Source organism: Girardinichthys multiradiatus, chromosome 1, assembly GCF_021462225.1.
Source record: "Girardinichthys multiradiatus isolate DD_20200921_A chromosome 1, DD_fGirMul_XY1, whole genome shotgun sequence".
NCBI lineage: Eukaryota > Metazoa > Chordata > Actinopteri > Cyprinodontiformes > Goodeidae > Girardinichthys > Girardinichthys multiradiatus.
Window position 1 is genome coordinate 38,107,222 of NC_061794.1, and position 24,142 is coordinate 38,131,363.

Genomic DNA, 24,142 nt, shown 5'->3' on the forward strand with positions numbered 1-24,142 from the left:
ATTCCAGAGCATTTTTTGCTGATTTTTATTTTCCAACAGGACTTGGCACCTGCCCACAATGCCACAAGGACCAATACCCACTTCAATGACTATGGTATAACTGTGCTCCATTGGCTCTTTGTCAAGAGGAGTCTGAGAGACACTGAAGGCTGCAAATAAAGGAACCTGGGCTTCCTCACCTCAGCAAAGCCACAGGTTGATTGCCCCATGACACGCTACATTGATACTGCAATTTTTTGAATTGGAGGTCCAAAATAAATTAACTATTTGATGAGTACTTAATTGAGGTTAACTAAATTAAAACAAGGACTGCATGTGTGATTTCATGTAAAATTTTTATAAAAATATTACAGGAACAAAACACAAATATAAAGCAAATATAAGGTATTTACAGTGGTTCTTGTACTGAGCAGTATTACAGCAGAAAGTGGACACATCAACAGACACTCAAGCTCTATACTAACACCACATCTTCACTTTCTGATGCACACACCCATATTCTTCCATCAGGTCCTAAACAGCCACATAGTTCAATTATTAAAAACAGCTATTTAGTAAAAACCTGAAGTCAAAAGAAATGCTTGTTATATAATAAATCATTTTATTTTAGTTTATACAAAGCTGAAAGAGAACTTTTGTTAAACAATAATACATCTTAAATACCTTGATTCTATAGTTTTATTCTATATAGAAGAGAAGAAATTAAAATTACATTTTTTTCCAAGGATATAATTCAATTCATGACAAATAAACACAACAAACACCATCAGGATACTCCACTAGTAAAAAATCTGATTCAATATAAATATATCTAAAAGTCACATAAAGGGAATTAGTTACTGGTGGTGGTAAAAATGCTAATATCAACATGTGTTTGTTGCATTCATAAAATAACATCTTTGCTGGTTCCTAAGAGGACAAGAGAAGCACTCTGGTTTATATAGGATGTTGTATTTTAAATTGGAAGCAGTTCCACACAATGTACTAGTTACAGACATCAGCAACCAGATTCCCTGGCTGTTACCTTTAACCATGCTCCACCTGCCTCCCAGGGTTCATAAAAAATTTGATTCTGTGGGTTTTGATCACGCTCCTTGACAGAACCGCAAACAGGCAGCCATGATGCAGCCCGGCCCAGGGGAAAATCAGAAAGAACAGGGAGGAGACAAGCAACTGCATTATTGATTCTGGACATTTAATCAGATTTGTTGAGGGCAAGAAGACTAGGGGATGTCACCGGCCTCATCCCTCAAACATACGAGTGCAGCGCTTTGAAAAAGTATTCATACCGCTTCAACTATTTCACATTTGTCACATTACAACCAAATACTTAGATGTATTTTATTGAGATTTTAATTGTGAAGTGGAAGGAAAATAATACATGTATTTTTAAAGTATTTGACAACCAAAAATCCTACAACTGTTTTACATTTGTATTCAGCCCCCTTTACTCTGACACTCCTAACATTACTCAAACAAACTCAGTTCTATGAAGGCTTTATATGTTTGTTATGAGACATGGTGGTGATTACGGCAGCTTGCTGTGGGGATAATTTTTTTCAGCAAGGACAGAGACATTGATGGGGAAAACAAAACTAAAAAATCTGGTAGAGGCTGTAAATGACTGGAGATCAGGGTGGAGGTTCAGCTTCCAACAGAATGACCCTAACCATACAGCCAGAGCTACAGAGAAATGGATTGGACCAAAGCATATACATGTATTAGAATGGCCTAGTTAAAGTCAAAATTTAAAGCTGTTCTCCATCAAATCTGACTGAAATTGAGCAATTTTGCAAATAAGACTGGGCAAAACTGGAGTCTCTAGATCAAAAAGCTCGCAAGTCCAAATTATGCCACACTTCTCAGATTTTTATTTATTTAAAAAAAATTAACACCGAACAGTTTTCTCTCCACTTCACAATTATGCACTGCTTTCTGTTGGTCTTAACATAAATCCCATTAAAACACAACACAACACAACACATTAAAGCTCGCTAAATGTGAAAACTTTTGCAGGTATGGCCAGAAAACAACAGACATGATAGGCCATCACCTCCGGAGGAAATCTGAATTACATGTCGCTAACTATCACCCTGCGCTGATAGTTATTGATTGAGAGTCACAGTGAGACAGCGGTAAATCCTGTCACAACAGGAGGCCTGATGACTGTGCCTCACATAAAAAGAATGTGAAACAGACAAGAGGGGAAAAAAAGGCGCTGCGGTCTATCTTTTAATAGATATCAAAACTAGTCCCCAGCAGGTTAGAATAGCATTACCCGACCCACATGCAGCACATCCTGAAAACTGCAAGTTGAGGTTGATTTTGCTTTCCTCGGTCTGATGCAGGATAAAGTCACAGTACAGAAGTGGGAAACCTGCTTCTCATTATTGCTTCTTTCAATTCATTATCACCCATTGTTAGAGAATGAGGCGGTATAATATCCAGCACCCAAACGTGGCCCAGTGGCTTGTCCAGCTCAGCTCAGACCACTTCTGAATGGTGTGGTGGGTGATATCATCCTGCAGGGAGAAGGATGTAAAGTACAGTTAAAGGATGCATCAAAAATACTAAATATTCCACTATAAATACTTGACAAATGCTGTGTTGCCATGTCATGGAGCTATATAAATATAGCCACCAAAGATCTTAAAAATCTGTTTTGAGCTTCAACATCAGAGTAAATCCATCACAGGTTTGCTCCAAAGAAAGAACCAGCGTGTTAGATTTTCACTGATGTTGAAATGTGATTTGCACAGAAACTAAATCTGTCATGATCTGCCAGTGTTAGGGTTTTGAGTTTATGTTTTGTTTATTTCCTTCTCAGCCAGTGTCAGTGTAGTGTTTTTGTTTACTCAGCCAGGTGTTTTTCTGTTCATTCATCCAGACCATTAGATTACTTCTGTTAGTAGTTACTTCCTAGATTCTTGTGTTTCATGTGTTTGTTTATATTTTGGTCTGTTTTTCCCTTGGTTTTGTTATTTAGTCTAGTTTCCTTGTTTTCTGTTTAGCTCTTCATGACCCTGCTGTTCCTCTGCTCATTAGTTTAATTAGACACAATCCCCTCAGTTTCTCCGCAGCCTGTTCCACACCTGTGTCATGTTTCCCCTGATTATTTGTCTCCCTGTTTCATTGGTTCATACTCCACGTCCCTCAGTATATTAGCTTCCTGGTTTTCATTATCCTGTTTTCATCCACGTTTACAATCCTGTATGCTACCCTGCTTACTTCCTAGCTCCATGTCTGTTTCACTTTCTGGCTTACCCATGTAAGTTGTTCTTGTTTATTATTATTAAAAGAAAAACTCTTAAACTCAACAAGCTGCTCCCGAGCGTCAGTCTGCACATTGGTCCAAACATACCACAACGAATCATGACAAAATCAGACTTAGTGGATTATAAAAAGTCCATGAAAAGATCAGGCTAATGCTTCTTACACATACAGCGCTGTCCACAAATAAAGGTACTCTTGGTAAAGATGTGTAAAAACCAAACTCATCTTCATAAAAACATCGTCACAGCTAGCCAACAATGAGCCTTGCAGATTGTTTTTACCATCCCCTTGCATCCATCTTACTGGGTTTGGAAGCAGGATAAACTTGTCTTCATCCCAAACTGTTACAATTTTAAGTCAGAAATGAGCCAAGACTGTATAGAACCTTGAGCAAAACATGTCAGATTTAGTTGAGTATTTGGTGGATCAATGTGCAGAAAACGCTTGGGAGCAGAATGGTGAGTTGAAGAGCCTTTTCTTTTAATAATAATAAACAGCAACTTACAAGAGGAAGCCAGACGGTGTAATGGCCATGGAGACCGGTAGCAAACAGAGTAGTATAAAGGGGGAACCAGTGACAAACAATGAAAACCAGAGGGGATAAATACTGAGGGAAGTATGGACCAATCAATGAGGAGGCTAATCAGGGAGAGAATCATCTAAGTGAACTCAAGCAAGTAAACAATGAGACTAACTAAAAAACATTGACAAGGGGGGGAACCAGATCTATAAGGAAAATATAAACTAACACATTTAACCAGGGAAGTACCAAAAACTAAACAGAATGAATCTAATAAGTCAGAATGAACTGAAATAAAGCAAGTGAAGAACATGGCAGTACAAAGAAGGTAAACAGAACTCAAACCAAAAACCTAACACAGGCAGATTCTGACAGATATGGGGCCCCTTTTCCAGGGTCAGTATATATCAAATATATAACAATTAAAAAAAGGTGGAGACACGGTTATTTCAGAGGTATTCATTTGATTTTGTGGTCAGGTCCACAGAAGACACATTTCAGTTTAGATTCAGAGGTCTGCTCAGGAGGTCATTTTTATTGTGATAATTTAGATTTTTGTGCCTTACTTTGTAAGCACACTGGGCTACTTTCATGTTTTAAGAAATGAAGTTAAACTGAATTGAAATAAGATAAGATATAAAGGAGGTAGCAAGTTCAATTAATTTGTTTGCAGTTATATCATCCATTGAAAGTGACTGAAGCACAGACACATGCAATTAAAATTATTAAGTAATAAAATTAAATTATGACCGTTAACATAAGTATCAAACTGTAAATATTGGGCTTAGTATGATTACTATTAGTATATTTATCAGTTATTTTAAATCCCCAAAAAAAAGAATTTTGAAATTTTGGAAAAAAACCTTTTAGATTTTTTATTTTTATTTTCTGTAAACATGACTAACTGGAAGTTTTGACATCTATATTCTAAGATCAAGTCCGCCCTGCTGGCCTGGGGCTCAGAGGTCAACTGGGCTCGAACAATGCTTCCGGTGTGTTGAATCGGGGATGCTTCTAAACCTTACAAAACACCGGATTAGAGTTTGAAATCTCTAGCATAGGTTAGGGAAGTAGCTATTTTCTTCTAATTTTCTAACTTCTGAAGTTAAACATACATCTGCCTTACTGGAATGGAATGTTCATTGGTCAATCCCACGTTTAAAAAATGGCTAAACGTAATGAGTCTCTTGAGTTTTTAAATGGCACTGGTCACAGTGGATCAAGCTGAAAATTGGCCAGTTTCGCTCATCCGTTGATTTTTTGTCTCCAGTTGTAGATTAAAGCAGAAACAAATAAGTCTTGAAGCAAACACTGGTGGAACTATATTGTAAGGAAAATACATCAAAAAAGAGCCAAGCAAAAAAACAATTAAGTAAATTAAATGTTTAATGTGTGTGCATCTGGACTCAGTTTTACCCAGTACAGATTTTTCATAGCACACAAACAGGCTTTAAATTTATCTTCTTATTATAATATTATATTAACTTGAACTTGTGCATTTTTCTCTTGAAGGGCATATCTCAGCTATGCAGTGAAGTTCAAACATCTTCAGGCTGATGCACAACAAGAAACATTCTCTGGAAAATGCTTTAAAAATATTTTGATTATGAACTAATATGCAGTTGCTCAAACTTAAGTTATTTTCCAAATCAGTGCAACATACCCATCAAACATGGCCTTCAGCAGCCTTATCAGAATGAAAACAAAGATCTGAAACAGGCTGTTAGAAACATAACACCTGTCATTTTGTCCCTGGACAGACGAACAGAAACCCAGAGAACCCGATTTTCTTTTTTAATCAGATGAAAACTGTCTGACTGTTTTGTAGGAAAACACAAAAAAGCCTTAGATATTATTATTTTGGGTCGTAACACACAGCACAAAGGAGATGTACAAATGGGTTACTTGCACAGTTTCATAATGGATTCACATCGACTGTTTTGCATTAGTCTTACAGCACTGTGAAGCCATTTATTTGACTTATTTTTCTCAGTTTCTTTTTCAGATGCTGTTTTACTGCAGCAAAACGTGCATTTCCTCAGAGGAGCAATAAACTCCTATCTCACCTCATCCTCCTCCATGTAGTCCACGCTGGAGTTGAACACAGAGCCCAGATATGTCAAGTGAAGTAGTGCCAAAGCAGAAAATGCTATGTTAATCATATACACCCACAGCTTCTGCAAACAGAGAAAGCGTTATGGTAGGCGACTCTGTTTCTTATGCAGACTTGATTGCATACTTTATTATAAAGCATGCGACCCAAAACAAATAACTCCACATACGGCAAGCAATATAATGAAAGAAATGCATAAGATATACTGTGTATGTAAAAACAAACTCGTGAGCTTAGCAGTGACAATAACATATCATCCTTCTTGGAAGAAATCTTTATTTTCAACTCTAAATGCACTGCAGGGCATATATAGACATTGCAATATGATATCAATACTTCTTTAGTCACACATCAAGTGTAAGATCTCATGTTTCCTAATGTGATAGTCTGGTATTGTTAGTGTTGCTCGACGACCAATGCAACCACAGCAAATATGATGAGATACTGTGTAGACAAAAGCAGATCCCTTCACACACATAATGCTGTGAGAAGAAACGTCAGCATCTGATTTAATAAACAAAACGTTTGGAGAAAAAAACTCAATATCTGAGTGAAACTTAAAAAACAGCCTGTGCTCTAAAGTAGTTTTCTTTGTGCTGCATAATTACTGCTTGGACAGGTATTGGGGAAAAAAAACAACCCAGTAAACAGAATTAGGAAAGCAGCTAAAACAGACAATTTAACAAGCAGAAACAAATTTACTGTGCCTTACAAAAGTATTCAGGCCCCCTGTACACTTTTTTGCATTATAACCATAAACTTCCAAAAATTACATAGCAAGTTTATGTGGTAGATGGACACAAAGTATTGCAAAATAGTGAAATTGGAGGAAAATAAATGTTTTTTATTCTACAATTGAAAAAGGGAAATCTGTGTTGAGCATAAGTAATCAGCACTCTTTACTCTAACAGCTCAACATCTAGAGCAACCAATTGCCTTCTCAGGTCACCTAAATAGTTAGTAGAATCCACCTGGGTCAGTACAAATACAGAAGAACAACAGCATCATAAAAACCAGGGAAACACCAGAGAGGTCATGGATAAAGCTGTGGAGAAGCTTAAAGCAGGGTTAGGTCATTGGGTGTGCGGGTGCTTTTATTCCCTTTTATTCAACAGGGACAGGGAAGAATGACATAGGAGCTCATTGGAAGATGAATGGCACTGCAGAGAAATCATGTTAGATGCAAAATATTTTAGACTAAGAGGTGGGGGTACAACAACCATACCAATTTACGCAAAGCTACAATAGGATGATTTACATTAGATAATATGTATCTGTGGGTTGAAATTGCTGCTAACAGATGTACTCCAATCTGGCTGGGCTACTAAGCTGAGAAGAATGGGCAAAACATTCAGTCTCTTAATACAGAAAGCTGAAATAGACGCCCTGACAGACTTGCAGCTGGATTTGCTCAATACATAGAACACCATAATTTGTAGATTTTTATTCTAAATAAAATTTAAAACATGCATTATTTTCCTTCGATTTCACAATTTCGCACTGTATTTTGTTGATTTATCACATAAAAGTCAGATAAATACATTCAGGGCTGTGATTGTAATGTCAGACTTCAATTAGTAGGAATACTTTTGCCAGGCACTGTAAGTAAAGTAAAAGCACAACAGTAGTAGAGGACTGTTCTTTGCCAATAGTTAGAACTTATTAAGCTGTTTTTAATCAAGAAAAAGCACTTTAAAGTCAGTAAGACCTGGTGTAAAAAAATCCACCTTCACCTCAAAACGTTTCCATAGATTCACATTTGGAAATTAACTAATTGTGATGATTACACAGACCGGATACAATCAGCTAATTGCAGTGTGCCTTTTCATTTTAAAATCCCAACTCTTGATTTTTCTGACAGTTAATATTATTTTGTGAATTCAGAGATATACCTAATTTGGTATTATTTTATTTTATACGTTCCACAATTCATAAAAAAATTATATTTCACAGCGTTTTGAAACATTTAGACCAAATTAGATCAGCTCTTTACTAAATTCTGTAACACCTAAACTTGCCAAATCTGGACCAAGTTATTCTATACATTGTAACTATTAACAAAATAAGAATGACACTTCTTTTTAAACTGCAATGTGTTACAGAACAACCAACTTAATTTAAAACTCTGATCTAAGAGGGCCTGAGAACAACAAAGGCAGCAAAATCACCCTTTTAAGGGTTTTGAATGAATGTGCGTTTATCTGCGTGTTTAGGCTGTAACTTTATAAACTAAATCGAGCATTTAAAAAAATAAACTTAGGCTGGTATTTGGGAAATCAAAGATAAAGCCACATCTAATTGAATGTTAGTGAATCAAAATTTTTATTTCTTAGAAATGTTTTTGAGGCATGAAGTCAAAAAATGAGTTTTTGCATATTTATTTTTTGCAGACTTCTTAAATAAAATATGAAAATAAATCATATTCTTTTAGAATTGTGTTTATGATTAACAAGACTCCCAGGCACTTTGGAACTGAACCAAGCCCACAGCATCAAGGATCCTCTACTGTACTTAATAGTGAGCATAAGCATCTTTCCCACGTATTCATCCATGGTTTAACAAATCTGTCTAACATCACATTTCAAACACATTACCTTTTTGTTCTGGTGGCTGCAGTTTGGCTGACATTTCCTTGAATGCACGCATGCATTAAATATGACAGCAAGCCTCTTCCGTAAAACTGAAACACAAAACAGGACCAATGAATTAAAATGAAACACATAAAGCCATAGAAGCAACATTGCAAGCTGTGGAGTGAACTGAAACACTGTTACACAGGCTGCCATTAACCATTACTGCAGAGCTAAGTACTTCCACTAAATGGAAAGGTTTTAATGTGTAGAAGACAAAACATTAGTAAGACTCACCGTGCTCGACGTATGTAATGAACCCCAGAGATATCAGCACGGCACCCAGGTGGAAACTTAGACCCTGGAATGTATGAAAACCTCAATCAGCTCGTTGACACAAGAACATTCAAAGCAAGATGAGGTTATGTAAACTTATATAAGACTCCCACACAGTACTCACATGCAGGAGGGCGCTGGCTATGTATGTCACCATGATGGCAGTGAACATCCCAAATTTGAGTGCGCTCTTGAATACATCTGTGAGACAAGAACATTAGGTTGCTCAAAGAGTTCCTACACATCCCCCATATAAAAAGTCTACATTATTCCGGACCCAAATACCCAGAGTTTATGGTCTGTACGGCCTATTATTAAATATTAAATACAAACATTCACAATAACCTTATGGCAGTTATTTCTACAGTAGGCAGGCTCTAAATATGGTGTCTAGAATAAACAGCATTTGAGGAAGGAATGAGAAGGACACAGGGAAGGAAGGAAAAAAGGAGGGAAAGAGGAAAAGGATGGAAAGAAGGTAGGGATGAAAAAATACACAAAAGAAAGGAAAGAGGAAAGGAAGGATGGGCACAGATGAAATAAGCAAAGAAGCAGGAAGGGAAGCACAAGAAGAAGAAATAAATTACCATAAGGACTAACAAGGAGAAAGAACACAAAGGGAGGGAGGAGTGATAAGGGCAAGGCAACAAGGACACAGGGAAGGCAGGAAGGAAGGTAGGAAGGAAGGCAGGCAGGCAGGCAGGCAGGCAGGCAGGCAGGAAGGAAGGAAGGAAGGAAGGAAGGCAAGGAAGGAAGGAAGGAAGGAAAAACAATGACATGGAAAAAAGTTTCAATGCTCTTTTTTTCCTTCCATAATTATCAAACCTTTGTAATTCTGAACTGAAAATCTTCACTTTTAATGACTGCATAGGAACCCTGTGCTTAAATCTTAAATCAGGAAGTATGAATCTGCAATCACTGCCTCTCACATGTGTGCAGAAAGCGAGACATGGGCAAATTCCACGACGTCACCACCTCCACCATGGACCGGGGGAATTCAATATTAAGAGGCTTAGACACGCTCAGATCCCTGCAAAACAAGACGTAAACGGTGGCAGTTTGTTAGAAATGTAATAAAAGAGATGAATGCATTTTGTTCAAGGGGGCAAATGCATTTCTCACCATTTGAGGTTTTCTTTCTCCTCTGTAAATCCTGCCCCTGCAAGAGTAGCAGTGGTTTCGCTCAGGTAGCCAACAAAGTAATTGCTAAAGTGGAAAGACATTGTGTTCTCAAATGCCAGCAGCCACCTAATGCAAAGTGACCAGCAGAAATACATTGTTAGGATCCCATCCAGTTTAACTGATTATAAAACAGGAATGAAGGACATACTTGGCCAGTGAACCTCTAGGAAAGCATAAGGAAAAAGAAAAGAGTAATGTTTCAAATTTGCACAATTGCTTTATTGTCTTTTCTTGTGATTACTTATGTCTCACCAAGTAATTCAAGTTGATGAAATGGAAAAATGAGAGGGTGGAAAAGGTGTCCTGGTACACATGTAGCTGCACATAGAAGGAGGGGTGGGAACATGCATGCAGGTAAAGCTTGTGCACACAGTAAACACAGCAACCATGCAACTAAAGTGTGACAATTCTGTGGAAACACAGCTACAGTGATGGGAATGATCAGGAGAGCTCTGGACCTTTACTTGCCTGATCTTCCGCCTCTTTTTGCTTTAAACACATCAGGCAACGGAAGCATTAACTCACAGAAAACTCAAGCTGGGACTTGTTTAAACACACCAGTGTTTCACTCACCTTCGCAGGAGCTTGTCTCCATAGACAGGGATGAAGTAAGGGAAGAGGTAGGGAGCCACACAGTTGGAAATGACAAGGCAGATCTGGCTCTTCACCCAGCTAAAAGACACTTTTAAAAGCCACCCTAAGCTCTAAGGAGAGAAATGATAGCACAGAGTTAACAGCTGACCTCAGGATCAACAGTTGCTTGTAAAACCATTCATACCCCTTTAGACTCATTACATTTTGTCATGTCAAAACCACAAATTTGATCTTTTCTATTGAAATTTTATCTGATAGACCAACACCAAGTAACCAAGGGAAATTATACACGGTTTTGAAATATTTTACAAATGTAATTCTGAAAAGTGTGATGCGCCCTTGAAGTCAGTCCCTTTATAATTTGTAACCCACACTCACCACGCTCCTATTTAGCTACTGCCCAATAATCACTTATAAATGCAGATCTTAAAATCGGCATGTTAATCAGGACCCACAACCCCCCTCCTCTGTTGACAATCAATGGTGACCTCATACTACTACCACACATCGAGCGACCCCTTCCACAAATGACCAATAGTTTGTTGTCTGTTCACAAAGGCAAAGGACAGGCCTGTTTGTCTTCTGTGCAGAGCCAAAGTAGCTGTAACCAAAGAATGCAATATATAACATTTCTTCAATAAATATCAAGGTTGATCCTGCCACTTCGTCCACGTCTTTAATTTCGGCCAATCCTATTTGAGTTCCACACCCCTGGTCTACATGACCAGGGGTCAGGTAGACACAGGATTATTTTGCTCTCCAAAAAACCCTGTGAGGCCTTCACAGAACAGGGATTAGATTACACACAGGTAGACTCTTCTGACTAATTAGGCAACTTCTGAAGGCAGTTGGATACTCCAGTTAACTATTATTCGAATACTAAATTTGTTGACAATTATTTCAATAATCGATTAATCACGATTAATCCGATTAATTGTTTGAGCCCTAAAACTGGCCTCAGTTTCCAGTTTCCTACACTTGTGGTTTTAGGCACCAAACTTACCAACTTACGTCCTTCTAGAGCTTCTTTGTAGCTGTTGAAGCTGATCCAAGGACCAAAGATGACTGTGCCCACAAAGTAAATGTAGCCCATGAACTCAATGGGTGAGGGGACATTGGTCACAATACCTCTGTCCAGATCAAATGCCAGAGAGATGGCTTTCATGGCAACCACCATCTGTGAACCTACACAACAGAGGTTCCAAATCAGAACTAGAAAAGCACCTTTCATTATTAAAAAAAACAAGTTCTGGATTACCTCTCATTTTGTGCCAGTTGGTGGTATCCATCATATGCAGCTCCCTGATCAAAACAGATAAAAATAGAAACATTTCAATGCCTGTGTAATTCCTGCAACTTTGAAAAGTTCACATCAAACGCCCACTTTGTGTGAAACGCAGATATTTCGGGTACCAGAAGATGACTCTTTTACCCGAGGAGCAGGTAGATGAGCACCGTTATGGACAGAAAGGTTCCTCGGATGGTCGAATGGCGGCACAGGAAGAGGAAGAGGTAGCATAGAAGGCTAAGAAGGACAACCCAGATCATGTGGAGCTCAAAGAACAGGTAGAGAGTGTAGAAACCTCCTGCCACTGTGCACAGGTGCTTCACAAAGGAAGGGAGACCTGACAAAGCAAGTTTAAAAATAAACAAAAAATGTACAAAGCTGACAGTGTAACAGGTGAAAAACACCAAAATAACTAAGCTCTCACCCAACATCCAGAGCAGACGACACAGCAGGCAGATAACCAACAGCTGCCATACCTGCTCCAGGCCCTGCTGGGCTGTAGGCAGCAGGCAGCCATGAGCGAGCTCCTGGAAAAACTTCTGCCGGCTGAACACCCCCATGTCTACACTGGGAAAGCAGATGGAAGCCAAACTCCTTTGGTTTTCAGAACAACTAGAAGAGTACTTAGAGTCAAACTTAACATGCAACTCATATAATGCTTACATATATATGTTTTGTTTTGCTTTTTATGTTTGGCCATATGTCTTTTAACCTAAACTTTGTGTTATAACACATTTATAACACTTATAATTTGTTAGATTTATTAGCCTGATAATTTATGTATCTGTATTCATTAACGTGTGTTATTATTATTGTTGTTTATTAAATTCTTTATCTGTCCACTTGTTTTCCAACCTGTCACTTGTATGAAAAGTGCTCAACAATTAAAGTTTGACTGAGTGATTGATTGACTCTATGCATCCAAGGAAAGCATGATCTGCAACACACCCACTCCAAGCAAAACAACCCTGCGTTGATCCATGCAGCAGCTGCAGGAGACTCTGCGGAATTGATGAAATATCAGGTGCGATTTGTTTTGCTTGCAAATACACATCTGGATCTCATCTAACAGAGAAACCCGGTTAGTGATGCCTTTCAAGAGTCCTATTATCTTATCTAAGTATGCAAAACACATGAAACCCGTGCAAACCCATGAGGTGAAACTGGGTCTTCAGACCGCTGCTACGGGGATTTCAATGAAGATTATTGGATGCTATTCTTCAAGGCATGCTCTCCGCAATGCGGTCCAGCAAAGGGATGAGTTGACTCCCAGCTGCATTAGGAGCACGGTTGATCCAACGTGGTTTGTGCGTATTGCCAGGCAGAAAATGCATCTTAAATGCAGGAAAGCTGCTACAGCCAGCAGGATTTACTGGGGTTCCTAACGTACTTGAGACTTGCTCCCCAGCCCCCCGCCTCAGCCACAGCTTACTGGATGGCCCAGGAATGCCAGCTTGGTTTCCGGGGTAAGACTCACCCTTTCCGAGCAGGAGCAACAGCAGCAGGAGGTCCCTCCTTGTGTCTTTATCCAGCGGTTTTCTCTACACTCGTTCAGGTCTGTGTCCAGCAGCCGGAGGTCCCTCGGTCTAGATGATGCATATCTGGATCATTCCCATTGTCACAGCATCAGCACAGCTGGCACATCATCTGACAACGCATACCATGACATTATCTAACCAATAGGAAGCTCAGCTCACAGAATGTGAGCCAATCAGAGCGTTGAGTGTCTTGAAGTGAAAGGTAAAACATCCAATCAGAGGCGTCAGCCAGTGCGACCGGGGCATCCGAACCAATGGGACGTGTACAGCTTGCAGATGGACCCAGGTGCACCTCTGGCTGATGGAGGGTGCACAGAAAGACCCTCTGCTTTTTTGTGATAATTATATTATGCCTTTTTTCTTTAACATGTATTTATGTGAAACTAATAGCAAAAATCAGGTCTCCAAGTGGAAACGGTGGTATGTCTTCATGAGGCTGTTTGTTCATAACTGTTCTCTAACAAGCCTCTGGGCCCTGCACAGAACTGGGTTTATATTGAGATAATACACTGGTGGACTCCTGAAGGTAACTGCTGTTCCAAATTTCAATTGGGGGTAATCAGAGCAAACAGGGCATCAGACAAATGTATGCCTCAACTAGCAGGTTTATTTGTAAATTATTTTGAATATCCAGGCCTCACCTTCCTTACATTTCACAGTTATGTGTTACAATGTCTTAGTCTATTAAACAAAATCCCAGTAAAATAAATTAAAGTTGAAAGTTATGTGCTACAAATGGAGAAAATCTTGAGAACCAGAATTATTTTTCAAAGCACTGTTAAAGATTTAAAACTACACAGATCTAACCTCCTTTACATTTAAACATATAACCAAACATTTGGAGGTAAAGTGAAACACAAATTGTGAAATTTGCAATTTGGAGCATCTCTTCTTCAGCTCGTTAATCAATGTTTAATTTTCCATGACAGACAGCACAATAAATACTTCTTAGACACTATAAACCAAAAGTGTGCCTACAAAAGTAATCTAATTGTGCATCATTTAATAACATGCCCTCAAAGAACTGCATTTATCTACTTAAACTGTATAGTTCATATTATTTAACCTTGTAATTCTAACTAATCATGTAGTAGAACATCAGGAAACTCAAATAGCATAATCCTAGAAGTACAATCTGCAAAAATGCTGGGGGTAATAAATCATAAATTATATTATGATTTCTGAGAGTAACACAACAGGTAGAATGATTAATCGTATGCCAAGTACACATATCTAATAAGCATGTGCCAAAATCCAAAAGAGTATCAAGCATCTATTCAATATTCCATTTTATTTTAATATATTTGAGGTACAAACTACATCCTAAGAGCAACATAACTGATGCTTTGTGTCAAAGTGAAATAAAAGACAAAAACAAAAGAAATCATACAGTGACTTGCATTAATTTTCGCTCACATGGCTCTAGAAAGTGAATATGAAGAATAAAAAACAAATGCTTACAGGTTCTTACAAAATCTATACTTTTACAAAAAACGTCTGAGGACCTCCTTGGAAAACATTAATGCCAGGACATTGCTCGTGAGGTAAAGATAGACACAGTGCAAAGGTTTTTCTCCAATGATCTGCAGGAAGTAAAACAAACAAGCGTAATAAAGCTACTTTGTTAACTTGTAAAACTAAGTCAGAGGCAACAAAATTCTGCGTTTGACTTCATCACTGTAGCAGGTACAGGACTAGTTTACAGCTTACAATCTGACAGGCATTTGCTGGAAGGAAAACAAGCCTCCGAATGTTAACTTCATCTCCCAGTCTGTTAATCCTGCCTTCTGCCACTTCTGTTTAGTTTGCACACAACGCAATACAAGTCTAACACTTTCATAACCTAAATACTAGAGTATCTGCATGTGTGTATACATCATGTCCAAAAGCAGCATTCATCTATTATACAAAACAGTAACTTTTATTTGTTTTTTTGCAGCTGGCTGAGGTAGATAGAACAGAGTGTAATGAAAAGAAACCTATCTTATAATGCAAACATTACTGCTAATGTTAGTTGTGTGCAGAAAACTGATTGGATATGATGCCAGGAAATGCATAACATAAGCTGCAGCTTGAATGCCTACTGGAGTGGCTGTATAATAAAAGTCTGTCACATATAAAATGTGTCAGCATTGCAAATTACACAGTAGTAGTATAGTTACTACATAAAGTCACAAAGACAGATAAAGAGGAGCTCACAATTTGCCAAAATTGAGTCAACATCCCAATATGTATGAAATATGTATAACACAAAGGACCAGTCCCGTAATAAGCAATAGTGAAAATATTTAAAGTAGGCAGACAGGTCAGTTAGTCAAATGTTACGCTCACACTGTAGTTGGCTGCACCACTTAAACATGTACATCTGTAATAAAATCATAATTTGGTGATGACGTATGGATTTCCACAACACAATTTCACAGAAAAACGTTTTTAGAAGGTGAACTGAAGAAAAAAAAAAATGCTCCAAACTCTGCTGTGTTTGCATTTGTGTTGATGAAATGAAATGACCCGCTCCTTCTGTTTAGTGCCTTATGTGATGTCACCAGAAGCCTGTGAGTGTGGGAGCCCGTTTAGAGAAAGGAAGCTCTTGTCTTAGAGATTTCCAATAAAATAGTAAAACATAAGGAATGACGGACCATCGCATGCTGTTTTATACTCGACATCCTTTATCTAAAGTGAGTTTGATTGATCTCACAGAGAAGTCTGGTTAGCAGCTTTAAATCAGATTACAATCTCCAGGTCATAGGCAATTTTCTCTAATTTGACTTGTTTGACAGGTGGCTCATCTGGGCAAATTTGAACTAGCTCTTCTGGTTCCTCCTTGATCTTGACTTCTTTTTTAGGCTTGCTTAAAATGTATTCGTAATTTCTCTGAACGTCAAGCAAAGCTGAGGTGAGGTGCTGAGCCGAAAAGATCTTTAGTGAAGATGGGAGTTGGGGTTGTTGAGAAAGATGTGGTTGTATCAAAGCGGGAGATGAGTCAGACAAGAGTGGTTTAAACCGAAACAAGGTTCCTTGGTTATTTGGGAGTCTGAAGATTGGAGAGGGTGGAGAGGGCACAGCAGCAGGTTTCACCGAGACCAGGAGAGGTTTTCTGATGTCTGTCAGAGGGAAAGTCTTCAGTAGAGGTGAGCTAGTAAGAGCAGGACTGTCTGGAGGTGTATCAGTCAGTGTATTCAAAGTGTGGTCAACCATTTTGGTTATTTTGCTTGTTTCGTCCTTTTCTTTGCTCACATTATTGTCTAGAAGTTCATCTTCACTGCCGGAGGAACTTTCCTCAGACTCGGGTAGAGGCTCGGACCGCGTCTGGAACAAAACGTGGTTGTGACGGCGGCAGAAGAGCGCGCCGCACCTAAGGCACTTCCTCACATCCCGAACGTGAAGCAGTTTGTGACGCTTCAGGTAGTGACTTGTAGTGAAAGTTCGATCGCACAGGTTACAGGGAAAGGATGGCTGATCCCTGGTGTTCAAGTAAGGCTCAGTTAAACCCGACTGACTCATGTCCGTTTCTTCACGCCGCTCTTTGGGTGAGACGGCAGTAAATGTCTCATTCCTCAGATCAACTTGATAAGCACCTTGTGGTAAAACTAAAGGCTTTAGGAGCACAACAGGATTCATTTTATCTTGTTTTAACATGCCTCCTGGTGGTTTCTGCTGTAATGGAGTGATGTTTAGGCTGGATTTGTTCTCTGGTTTGATCGTTTCAGGTTTACTTTCACTATTGGTCAAACCTTGGTCTTTGTCATAGATCTTTTTGTCTTCTGTTTCTTCTTCCTAGATGGCACAAACCCCAGAATAGATTAATGTACTATAAAAGCAATAAACAGTATTAAAAAACAGAACAATATGTAAGGTTGCAAGTGTTAAACATAAAAAATAGGAAAATAATTTCATGAGACATTTAAATAGAGTAAAAAGGTGGTGACTGCTACCTTAGACATTGACGTGCACAACAAAGTTTGGATTTCTGGTAAAAGTTCATCCCCTGTTTCCATCAAGGGATGGGACTGGTGGTCCGAAGGAGACTCAGATGCAGGTTGGGTTGGTGATTTTTTGGTCTCTTCATCCTCTCCCAAAGTATGTGTGTTTTCTGTCTCTGCATCCTTTCTCAGAGCCCCTGTGTTTTCTGTGTCTGCATCCTTTCTCAGAGCCCGTGTGTTTTCTGTCTCTGCATCCTTTCTCAGAACCCGTGTGTTTTCTGTCTCTGCATCCTTTCTCAGAGCCCGTGTGTTTTCTGTCTCTGCATCCTTTCTCAGAGCCCGTGTGTTTTCTGTCTCTGCATCCTTTCTCAGAGCACGTGTGTTTTCTGTCTCTGCATCCTTTCTCAGAGCCCGTGTGTTTTCTGTCTCTGCATCCTTTCTCAGAGCCCGTGTGTTTTCTGTCTCTGCATCCTTTCTCAGAGCACGTGTGTTTTCTGTCTCTGCATCCTTTCTCAGAGCCCGTGTGTTTTCTGTCTCTGCATCCTTTCTCAGAGCACGTGTGTTTTCTGTCTCTGCATCCTTTCTCAGAGCCCGTGTGTTTTCTGTGTCTGCATCCTTTCTCAGAGCCTGTGTGTTTTCTGTCTCTGCATCCTTTCTCAGAGCCCGTGTGTTTTCTGTCTCTGCATCCTTTCTCAGAGCCTGTGTGTTTTCTGTCTCTGCATCCTTTCTCAGAGCCCGTGTGTTTTCTGTCTCTGCATCCTTTCTCAGAGCCCGTGTGTTTTCTGTCTCTGCATCCTTTCTCAGAGCCCGTGTGTTTTCTGTCTCTGCATCCTTTCTCAGAACCCGTGTGTTTTCTGTCTCTGCATCCTTTCTCAGAGCACGTGTGTTTTCTGTCTCTGCATCCTTTCTCTGAGCCCGTGTGTTTTCTGTCTCTGCATCCTTTCTCAGAGCACGTGTGTTTTCTATCTCTGCATCCTTTCTCAGAGCCCGTGTGTTTTCTGTCTCTGCATCCTTTCTCAGAGCCCGTGTGTTTTCTGTCTCTGCATCCTTTCTCAGAGCCCGTGTGTTTTCTGTCTCTGCATCCTTTCTCAGAGCCCGTGTGTTTTCGGTCTCTGCAACCTCTCTCGTGGTTGTTGTTGTTTTGGTCTTCCCATATGGTTTCTGTTGGCGTCTTTTTTGACAGCCAGAAGCCCTTTGAAAGAAATAATAATGACATTTAATGCTGTTATATAGATATATATACATATTAAACTTAGGGATAGCTTCTCACTATCCCTGACTGATACAGATAAGTCCAAAATTGTTCATACCCTTGACAGATTTATGCTTAGTGTATTCTTTTATTTTTGTACCAACATGTTTCTTCTGACTGAAAGTAATCTTAAAGCTTTGGAGCGAATTAAATCTGACAGAGAATCTATGGGGGGAGCTAAAGATTTGGGTGGTGGCAGAGACACCTTCCAACCAGTGGAAACATGCAAAAAGCTGGCCAGCAATTATAACAAGGGTTTGATTGCTGTAATGCATTGAGAAGGATATACGCAACTTCCCATATGTCAATTTTTAACTAAATGTAAGAAAAATAGGTGAATTCTTTTTTTTCCCACAAAAGGATACTCCTGGGTCAGAACTGGGTCACAACATCTACAAAACTCCAATTGTTGTGGGATGTTCCCGGTAAGCATTGGTCAGTATCAACAGTTGTAAAAGGAACGAATAGTGGTGAACTGGCAAACAGCCTCATCTGCAGCCAAGGTAACAAAAGCACACAGATAGTTCTGCTGGTTCTGATAGAAAGCTGTTACGACACAGTTGGAAAGCTGTGTCAAGTGTCTATGCTAGTCATAATAGTATGCCTCACCTGTGTAAAACATGATTAGAACTGCAGTTATAAACTGTGTCTCTGCTCTTCTGTCAGTTTAAATCTCAAATTAAAACCACACATGCTGATGTGTAACCTTTAGAAAGGAAAGCATTGCTGTAGCAGTTGAATGTGAAGAGTGCAGAGAGAAATACATTGTTATTGTCTTGTCTTGCTAATAGTACATGGCCTTGTCACTGATATATTACATATATGTAAATATACGTAATACTTAAAGCATGTGTTCTGTAAATTAAGGGAATAATAATTTATGGGGTATTTTCAGCCTTAAAACTGTTCATGCTCACAAAACTAGAAAACGTTTTCATGCTTCCATGTGTGAACTCTGTGACATAGTTTAAATGTGGAGCTAAAGAAATGTGCGAATAATAAGAAACACCTGGGGCCTCATGTACAAGAGTACGCAGCTTTCATACTAAAAGTTGGCGGTAGGGAGAAATTCTGAAACTTGCGGCACACCAAAAAATTCTGATGAACAAAACCGTGCGTAGACATGTCCCCGCACACGTAGTTTTCACACATCCCTATTTGCGGTGAATTCTGTGTAGCTGCATGTGGCACTTGGACCGCCTGGTCCCCGTCCATAAATACATATGCAAAGCAGGATAAATAGCCAGAAGGCACCCACCATGTGTCCAGATAACCATGGCAACGGTGCTGTGACAGTCAAAGAACCGAACTGGTTCCTTTCGGTGGACAAACACTAAGAGAGACTTTGTCTACACACCATGAGGGATATCTGTAGTGAATTACAGCAAACCAACAATTTCAGCGATCAGCAACTAAAACCTGGCTGAAAACATTTTTTTGGCTCGTACCCGTTTTTATGGACATGTGTGATCGTTTACACCTTGTCCACCTTAGGAATCATAAAAACCGTTGTTGAAAATGAATCTGCTGATCCGACACCGGAGAATGAAAGTGACCATAAGATGATTCACATGCATTCTATGCTCCTCAGCGCACAGACAGATGTGCATTTCCATCTACATCCGACTGAGGTTGTTCCCATTATTGCATGAGGCTAAATGTGATTCAGTTTCATTGCTTGTGTTTGAACCATAAAAGCTCAAACTTATGGAAAAACATCAGGTTTGATGGTCCATCGAAAAATTTAAATTGAATAGTCTTATTTCAGAGTATTCAGGTGAGTTTTAGTTCTGTTGTTTGCTATTGTCAACTGAAAACGTTTGCGTGGATTCCTTACATCTTCACGCAACATTCATGCTGAGTTATATAGTGTTGTGTTAAAGCACTTTCATTTAAAAGCAAAGGACAGTTTGGAGATACATTTTTGTCTAATTTTAGGTTCCAGCCAAAATGTGGCCATGCATTTAATATTTATAATGAATAATTAATACTATTTGAAAACAATATTCAATATGTCTTACCTTTCCGCCTTTTTACTTGGATTCTGACACTGTTTAGTGCATGTAAACAAGGTGGGGACAAAATTAGGCCTGTCTGGATCCGTAGAAGCCTCCCCTGGAAAAAACAAAGAAAAATGTTTAAGAGGAGGTTGAGCTACAGCTCATATTTTAATATTTTTGCAAACTCCTAAGCAGCTTCTAGGCTACCTGTGACGAAATGAGCGCCACAAATGCGAACATCTGCACCGATTTCACTGCTGCTCCCGTTGGCTTGTTGGATTGCCTCTATCCATAAACGCCTCCTGTTGACCTGAAACTGACGGCTCCCGCCGGGGATTCTGTAAAATCTTAAGCTAGTGCCGGGGGTGTAACGGTTATTACAACCAGACACGCAACAAAACGACATTATTGCGTTGGGAATTAGCTGTGGACAGCATTAGCAGGGAGGTTCGTTTAACGGCGGACTTCGCGTCACAGATGAAGCGTGCGCATCTTTGAGATGACGTCACGCACACTGGGACAAACAACGGTCCAACCAGAGCTCCTCTTCTTCTTCTTCTTCTTCTTCTTCTTCTTTTTCTTTTGTTTTTTTTATTGGCGGATGGCAGCCAACTTAAGGTCCATTTACCGCCATCTACCAGGCTGGAGTGTGGTCATCAATAATCTCAGAGGGAAAAGAATAATACAAACCTCAATGGTATACACGAATGTTCAAATTCACATCCATACACACACACACACACACACACACACATATATATATATATATATATGTGTGTGTACACAAATGCATACACACATAAACATACACACATACTTTAAATACGATTAAATAACCCTGTGTTTTTCAACAATCTAATTAATTTACTCGTACTTGTCGTCTTCCACTTTATCCGGGACCGGGTCGGAGGGGCAACAGACTCAGCAGAGACGCCCAGACGTCCCTCTCCCCAGACACCTCCTCCAGCTCCCAAGGCGCCCAAGAAGTTCCCGGGCCAGCCGAGAGACATAGTCCCTCCAGTGTGTCCTGGGCCGTCCCCTGGGCCTCCTCCCGGTGGGACGTGCCTGGAACACCTCCCGAGGAAGGCGTCCAGGAGGCATCCGGTATAGATGCCCGAGCCGCCTCAGCTGGCTCCTCTTGATGTGGAGGAGCAGCAGCTCTACTCCGAGCCCCTCCCGGATGGCCGAGCTCCTCACCCTATCTCTAAGGGAGAGCCCGGCCACCCTACGGAGGAAGCTCATTTCAGCCGCTTGTATCCGGGATCTCGTTCTTTCGGTCATGACCCAAAGTTCATGGCCATAGGTGAGGGTAGGAACTTAGACCGACCGGTAAATCGAGAGCTTCACTTTTCGGCTCAGCTCTCTCCACCACAACGGACTGGCACAGCGCCCCCATTACTGTGGCAGCCGCACTGATCCGTCTGTCGATCTCCCACTCCATTCTCCCCTCACTCGTAAACAAGACCCCGAGATACTTAAACTCCTCCACTTGAGGCAGGAACTCCTCTCCAACCTGAAGAGGACAAGCCACCCTTTTCCAGTCGAGAACCATGGCCTCGGACTTGGAGGAGCTGATCTTCATCCCAGTCGCTTCACACTCGGCTGCGAACCGCCCCAGCGCATGCTGTAAGTCTTGGCTAGAGGGGGCCAACAGGACCACGTCATCTACAAAAAGAAGAGACGAAATCCTCTGGTCCCCAAACCAGACCCCCTCCGGCCCTTGGCTGCGTCTAGAAATCCTGTCCATAAAAGTTATGAACAGGACCTCAGTGACAAAGGGCAGCCCTGCTGGAGTCCACAATGCACCGGGAACAGGTCTGACTTTGTGCTGGCAATGCGAACCAAACTCCTGCTCCACTTGTACAGAGACCGGATGGCCCCTAGTAAAGGGCCCCCGATTCCATACTCCTGGAGCACCCCACACAGGACATCACGAGGGACACAGACTCTCCTCTCCAATACCCTGGCGTAGGACTTACCAGGGAGGCTGAGGAGTGTGATCCCCCTGTAGTTGGAACACACCCTCCGGTCACCCTTCTTATGAAGGGGGACCACCACCCCAGTCTGCCAATCCAAAGGCACTGTCCCTGTCCGCCACGCGATGTTGAAGAGGCGTGTCAACCATGACAGCCCCACAACATCCAAAGACTTGAGATACTCAGGGCAGATCTCATCCAACCCCGAAGCCTTGCCACCGCGGAGCTTTTTAACCACCTCGATGACTTCAGCCTGGGTGATGAAAGAGTCCAACCCCGAGTCCCCAGCCCCTGTTTCCACCAGGGAATGCATGATGGCAAGATTGAGGAGATCCTCAAAATACTCCTTCCACCGCCCGATAATGTCCCCAGTCGATGTCAGCAGCTCCCCACCCCCACTGTAAACAGTGTTGGCGAAGCACTGCTTCCCCCTCCTGAGGCACCGGACGGTTTGCCAGAATCACTTCGGGGCCATCCAGTAGTCCTTCTCCATGGCCTCACCGAACTCCTCCCAGGTCCGAGGTTTTGCCTCTGCCACCGCCCGGGCCACGGCACGCTTGGCTCCACGGTACCCATCAGCCGCCTCAGGAGTCCCACAAGCCAACCACAGCCGATAGGACTCCTTCTTCAGCTTGACAGCGTCCTTTACTGCCAGTGTCCACCACCGGGTTTGGGGATTGCCGCCGCGACAGGCACCGCAGACCTTACGGCCGCAGCTACGGGCAGCAGCATCGACAATAGATGCGGAGAACATGGTCCATTCGGACTCTATGTCTCCAACATCCCTCGGAATCTGGTCAAAGCTCTCCCGGAGGTGGGAGTTGAATACATCCCTGGCCAAGGGGTCCGCCAGACGTTCCCAGCAGACCCTCACTATGCGCTTGGGCCTGCCAAGTCTGTCCGGCTTTCTCCTCCTCCAGCGGATCCAACTCACCACCAGGTGGTGATCAGTGGACAGCTCAGCCCCTCTCTTCACCCGAGTGTCCAAAACATGCGGCCGAAGGTCTGATGATACGACAACAAAGTCGATCATCGACCTCCTGCCTAGGGTGTCCTGGTGCCAAGTGCACTGATGGACACCCTTATGTTTGAACATGGTGTTCATTATGGACAATCCGTGACTAGCACAGAAGTCCAATAACAAAACACCACTCGGATTCAGATCGGGGAGGCCATTCCTCCCGATCACGCCTCTCCAGGTGTCACTGTCGTTTCCCACGTGGGCGTTGAAGTCCCACGTGGGCGTTGATATTAAATATCACGTGGGCGTTGATATTAAAGTTAGATAGTTCAGATGAACTATCTAACTTTAATATCAAAGCATTAATCTGACCAGAAATGCTTTATGTTTTTGGTTCTCAGTATGTGTTTCTTCACACAGATGGATCATTGGTGTGTAAAAACTCATCAGCTTCTGTATACATCAGAACCTAATGTGAATATTATTTTTATGATTAATGTGAATATTATTTTAATGATTAAACTGTGTTGGTTTCATTGAGTAAAAATGTTCCCCAACTGAGGGCTACACAGATGTACACCCCAGATGTGTGCTAGAATTTAATGACCACCCAGCC

General features: G+C 41.0%; 2 protein-coding genes across 6 annotated transcripts; both read right to left on the reverse strand.

Annotated features, from left to right (window-relative positions):
• Nucleotides 1–318: 318 nt before the first annotated feature.
• LOC124870195 (protein-serine O-palmitoleoyltransferase porcupine-like) lies at nt 319–13,584 on the reverse strand. Of its 5 annotated transcripts, none has more exons than XM_047368737.1 (15): nt 13,354–13,584; nt 12,301–12,438; nt 12,021–12,213; nt 11,847–11,890; nt 11,592–11,773; nt 10,568–10,698; nt 10,463–10,483; nt 10,143–10,157; nt 9,935–10,060; nt 9,742–9,842; nt 8,937–9,013; nt 8,774–8,837; nt 8,501–8,586; nt 5,860–5,970; nt 319–2,522 (listed from the first exon to the last, which is right to left on the reverse strand). In XM_047368737.1, exons 2-15 carry the CDS (start codon nt 12,434–12,436, stop codon nt 2,421–2,423), a joined length of 1,389 nt encoding a protein of 462 aa, XP_047224693.1. In that variant the 5' UTR covers nt 12,437–12,438; nt 13,354–13,584; the 3' UTR covers nt 319–2,420. The 5 variants fall into 5 exon arrangements, with proteins under 5 accessions (XP_047224693.1, XP_047224702.1, XP_047224685.1 ...); XM_047368746.1 differs by having other exon boundaries at nt 12,301–12,488; XM_047368729.1 differs by having other exon boundaries at nt 12,301–12,443; nt 13,354–13,581.
• A 1,106-nt stretch (nt 13,585–14,690) lies between these two features.
• On the reverse strand, nt 14,691–21,139 carry LOC124869043 (cylicin-1-like). Its single transcript, XM_047366753.1, has 4 exons — nt 20,797–21,139; nt 20,611–20,704; nt 17,350–18,529; nt 14,691–17,191 (listed from the first exon to the last, which is right to left on the reverse strand). The coding sequence occupies exons 1-4, from the start codon at nt 20,993–20,995 to the stop codon at nt 16,139–16,141; spliced, it is 2,526 nt and encodes an 841-aa protein (XP_047222709.1). The 5' UTR covers nt 20,996–21,139; the 3' UTR covers nt 14,691–16,138.
• Between the last annotated feature and the right edge of the window lie 3,003 nt (nt 21,140–24,142).

Coding starts and splice junctions, on each gene's coding strand:
- LOC124870195 (XM_047368737.1), bottom strand. CDS start 12,436: ATGGGGGTGTTCAGCCGGCAGAAGTTTTTCCAGGAGCTCGCTCATGGC. Junction 10,484..10,567: donor GGAGACAAGCTCCTGCGAAG/GTGAGTGAAACA, acceptor ATGTGTTTAAAG/CAAAAAGAGGCGGAAGATCA. Junction 2,523..5,859: donor ACTACATGGAGGAGGATGAG/GTGAGATAGGAG, acceptor TTCTCCCTGCAG/GATGATATCACCCACCACAC.
- LOC124869043 (XM_047366753.1), bottom strand. CDS start 20,995: ATGTCGTTTTGTTGCGTGTCTGGTTGTAATAACCGTTACACCCCCGGC. Junction 20,705..20,796: donor TGGCGCTCATTTCGTCACAG/GTAGCCTAGAAG, acceptor TGTTTTTTCCAG/GGGAGGCTTCTACGGATCCA. Junction 18,530..20,610: donor CCAAGTAAAAAGGCGGAAAG/GTAAGACATATT, acceptor TTTCTTTCAAAG/GGCTTCTGGCTGTCAAAAAA.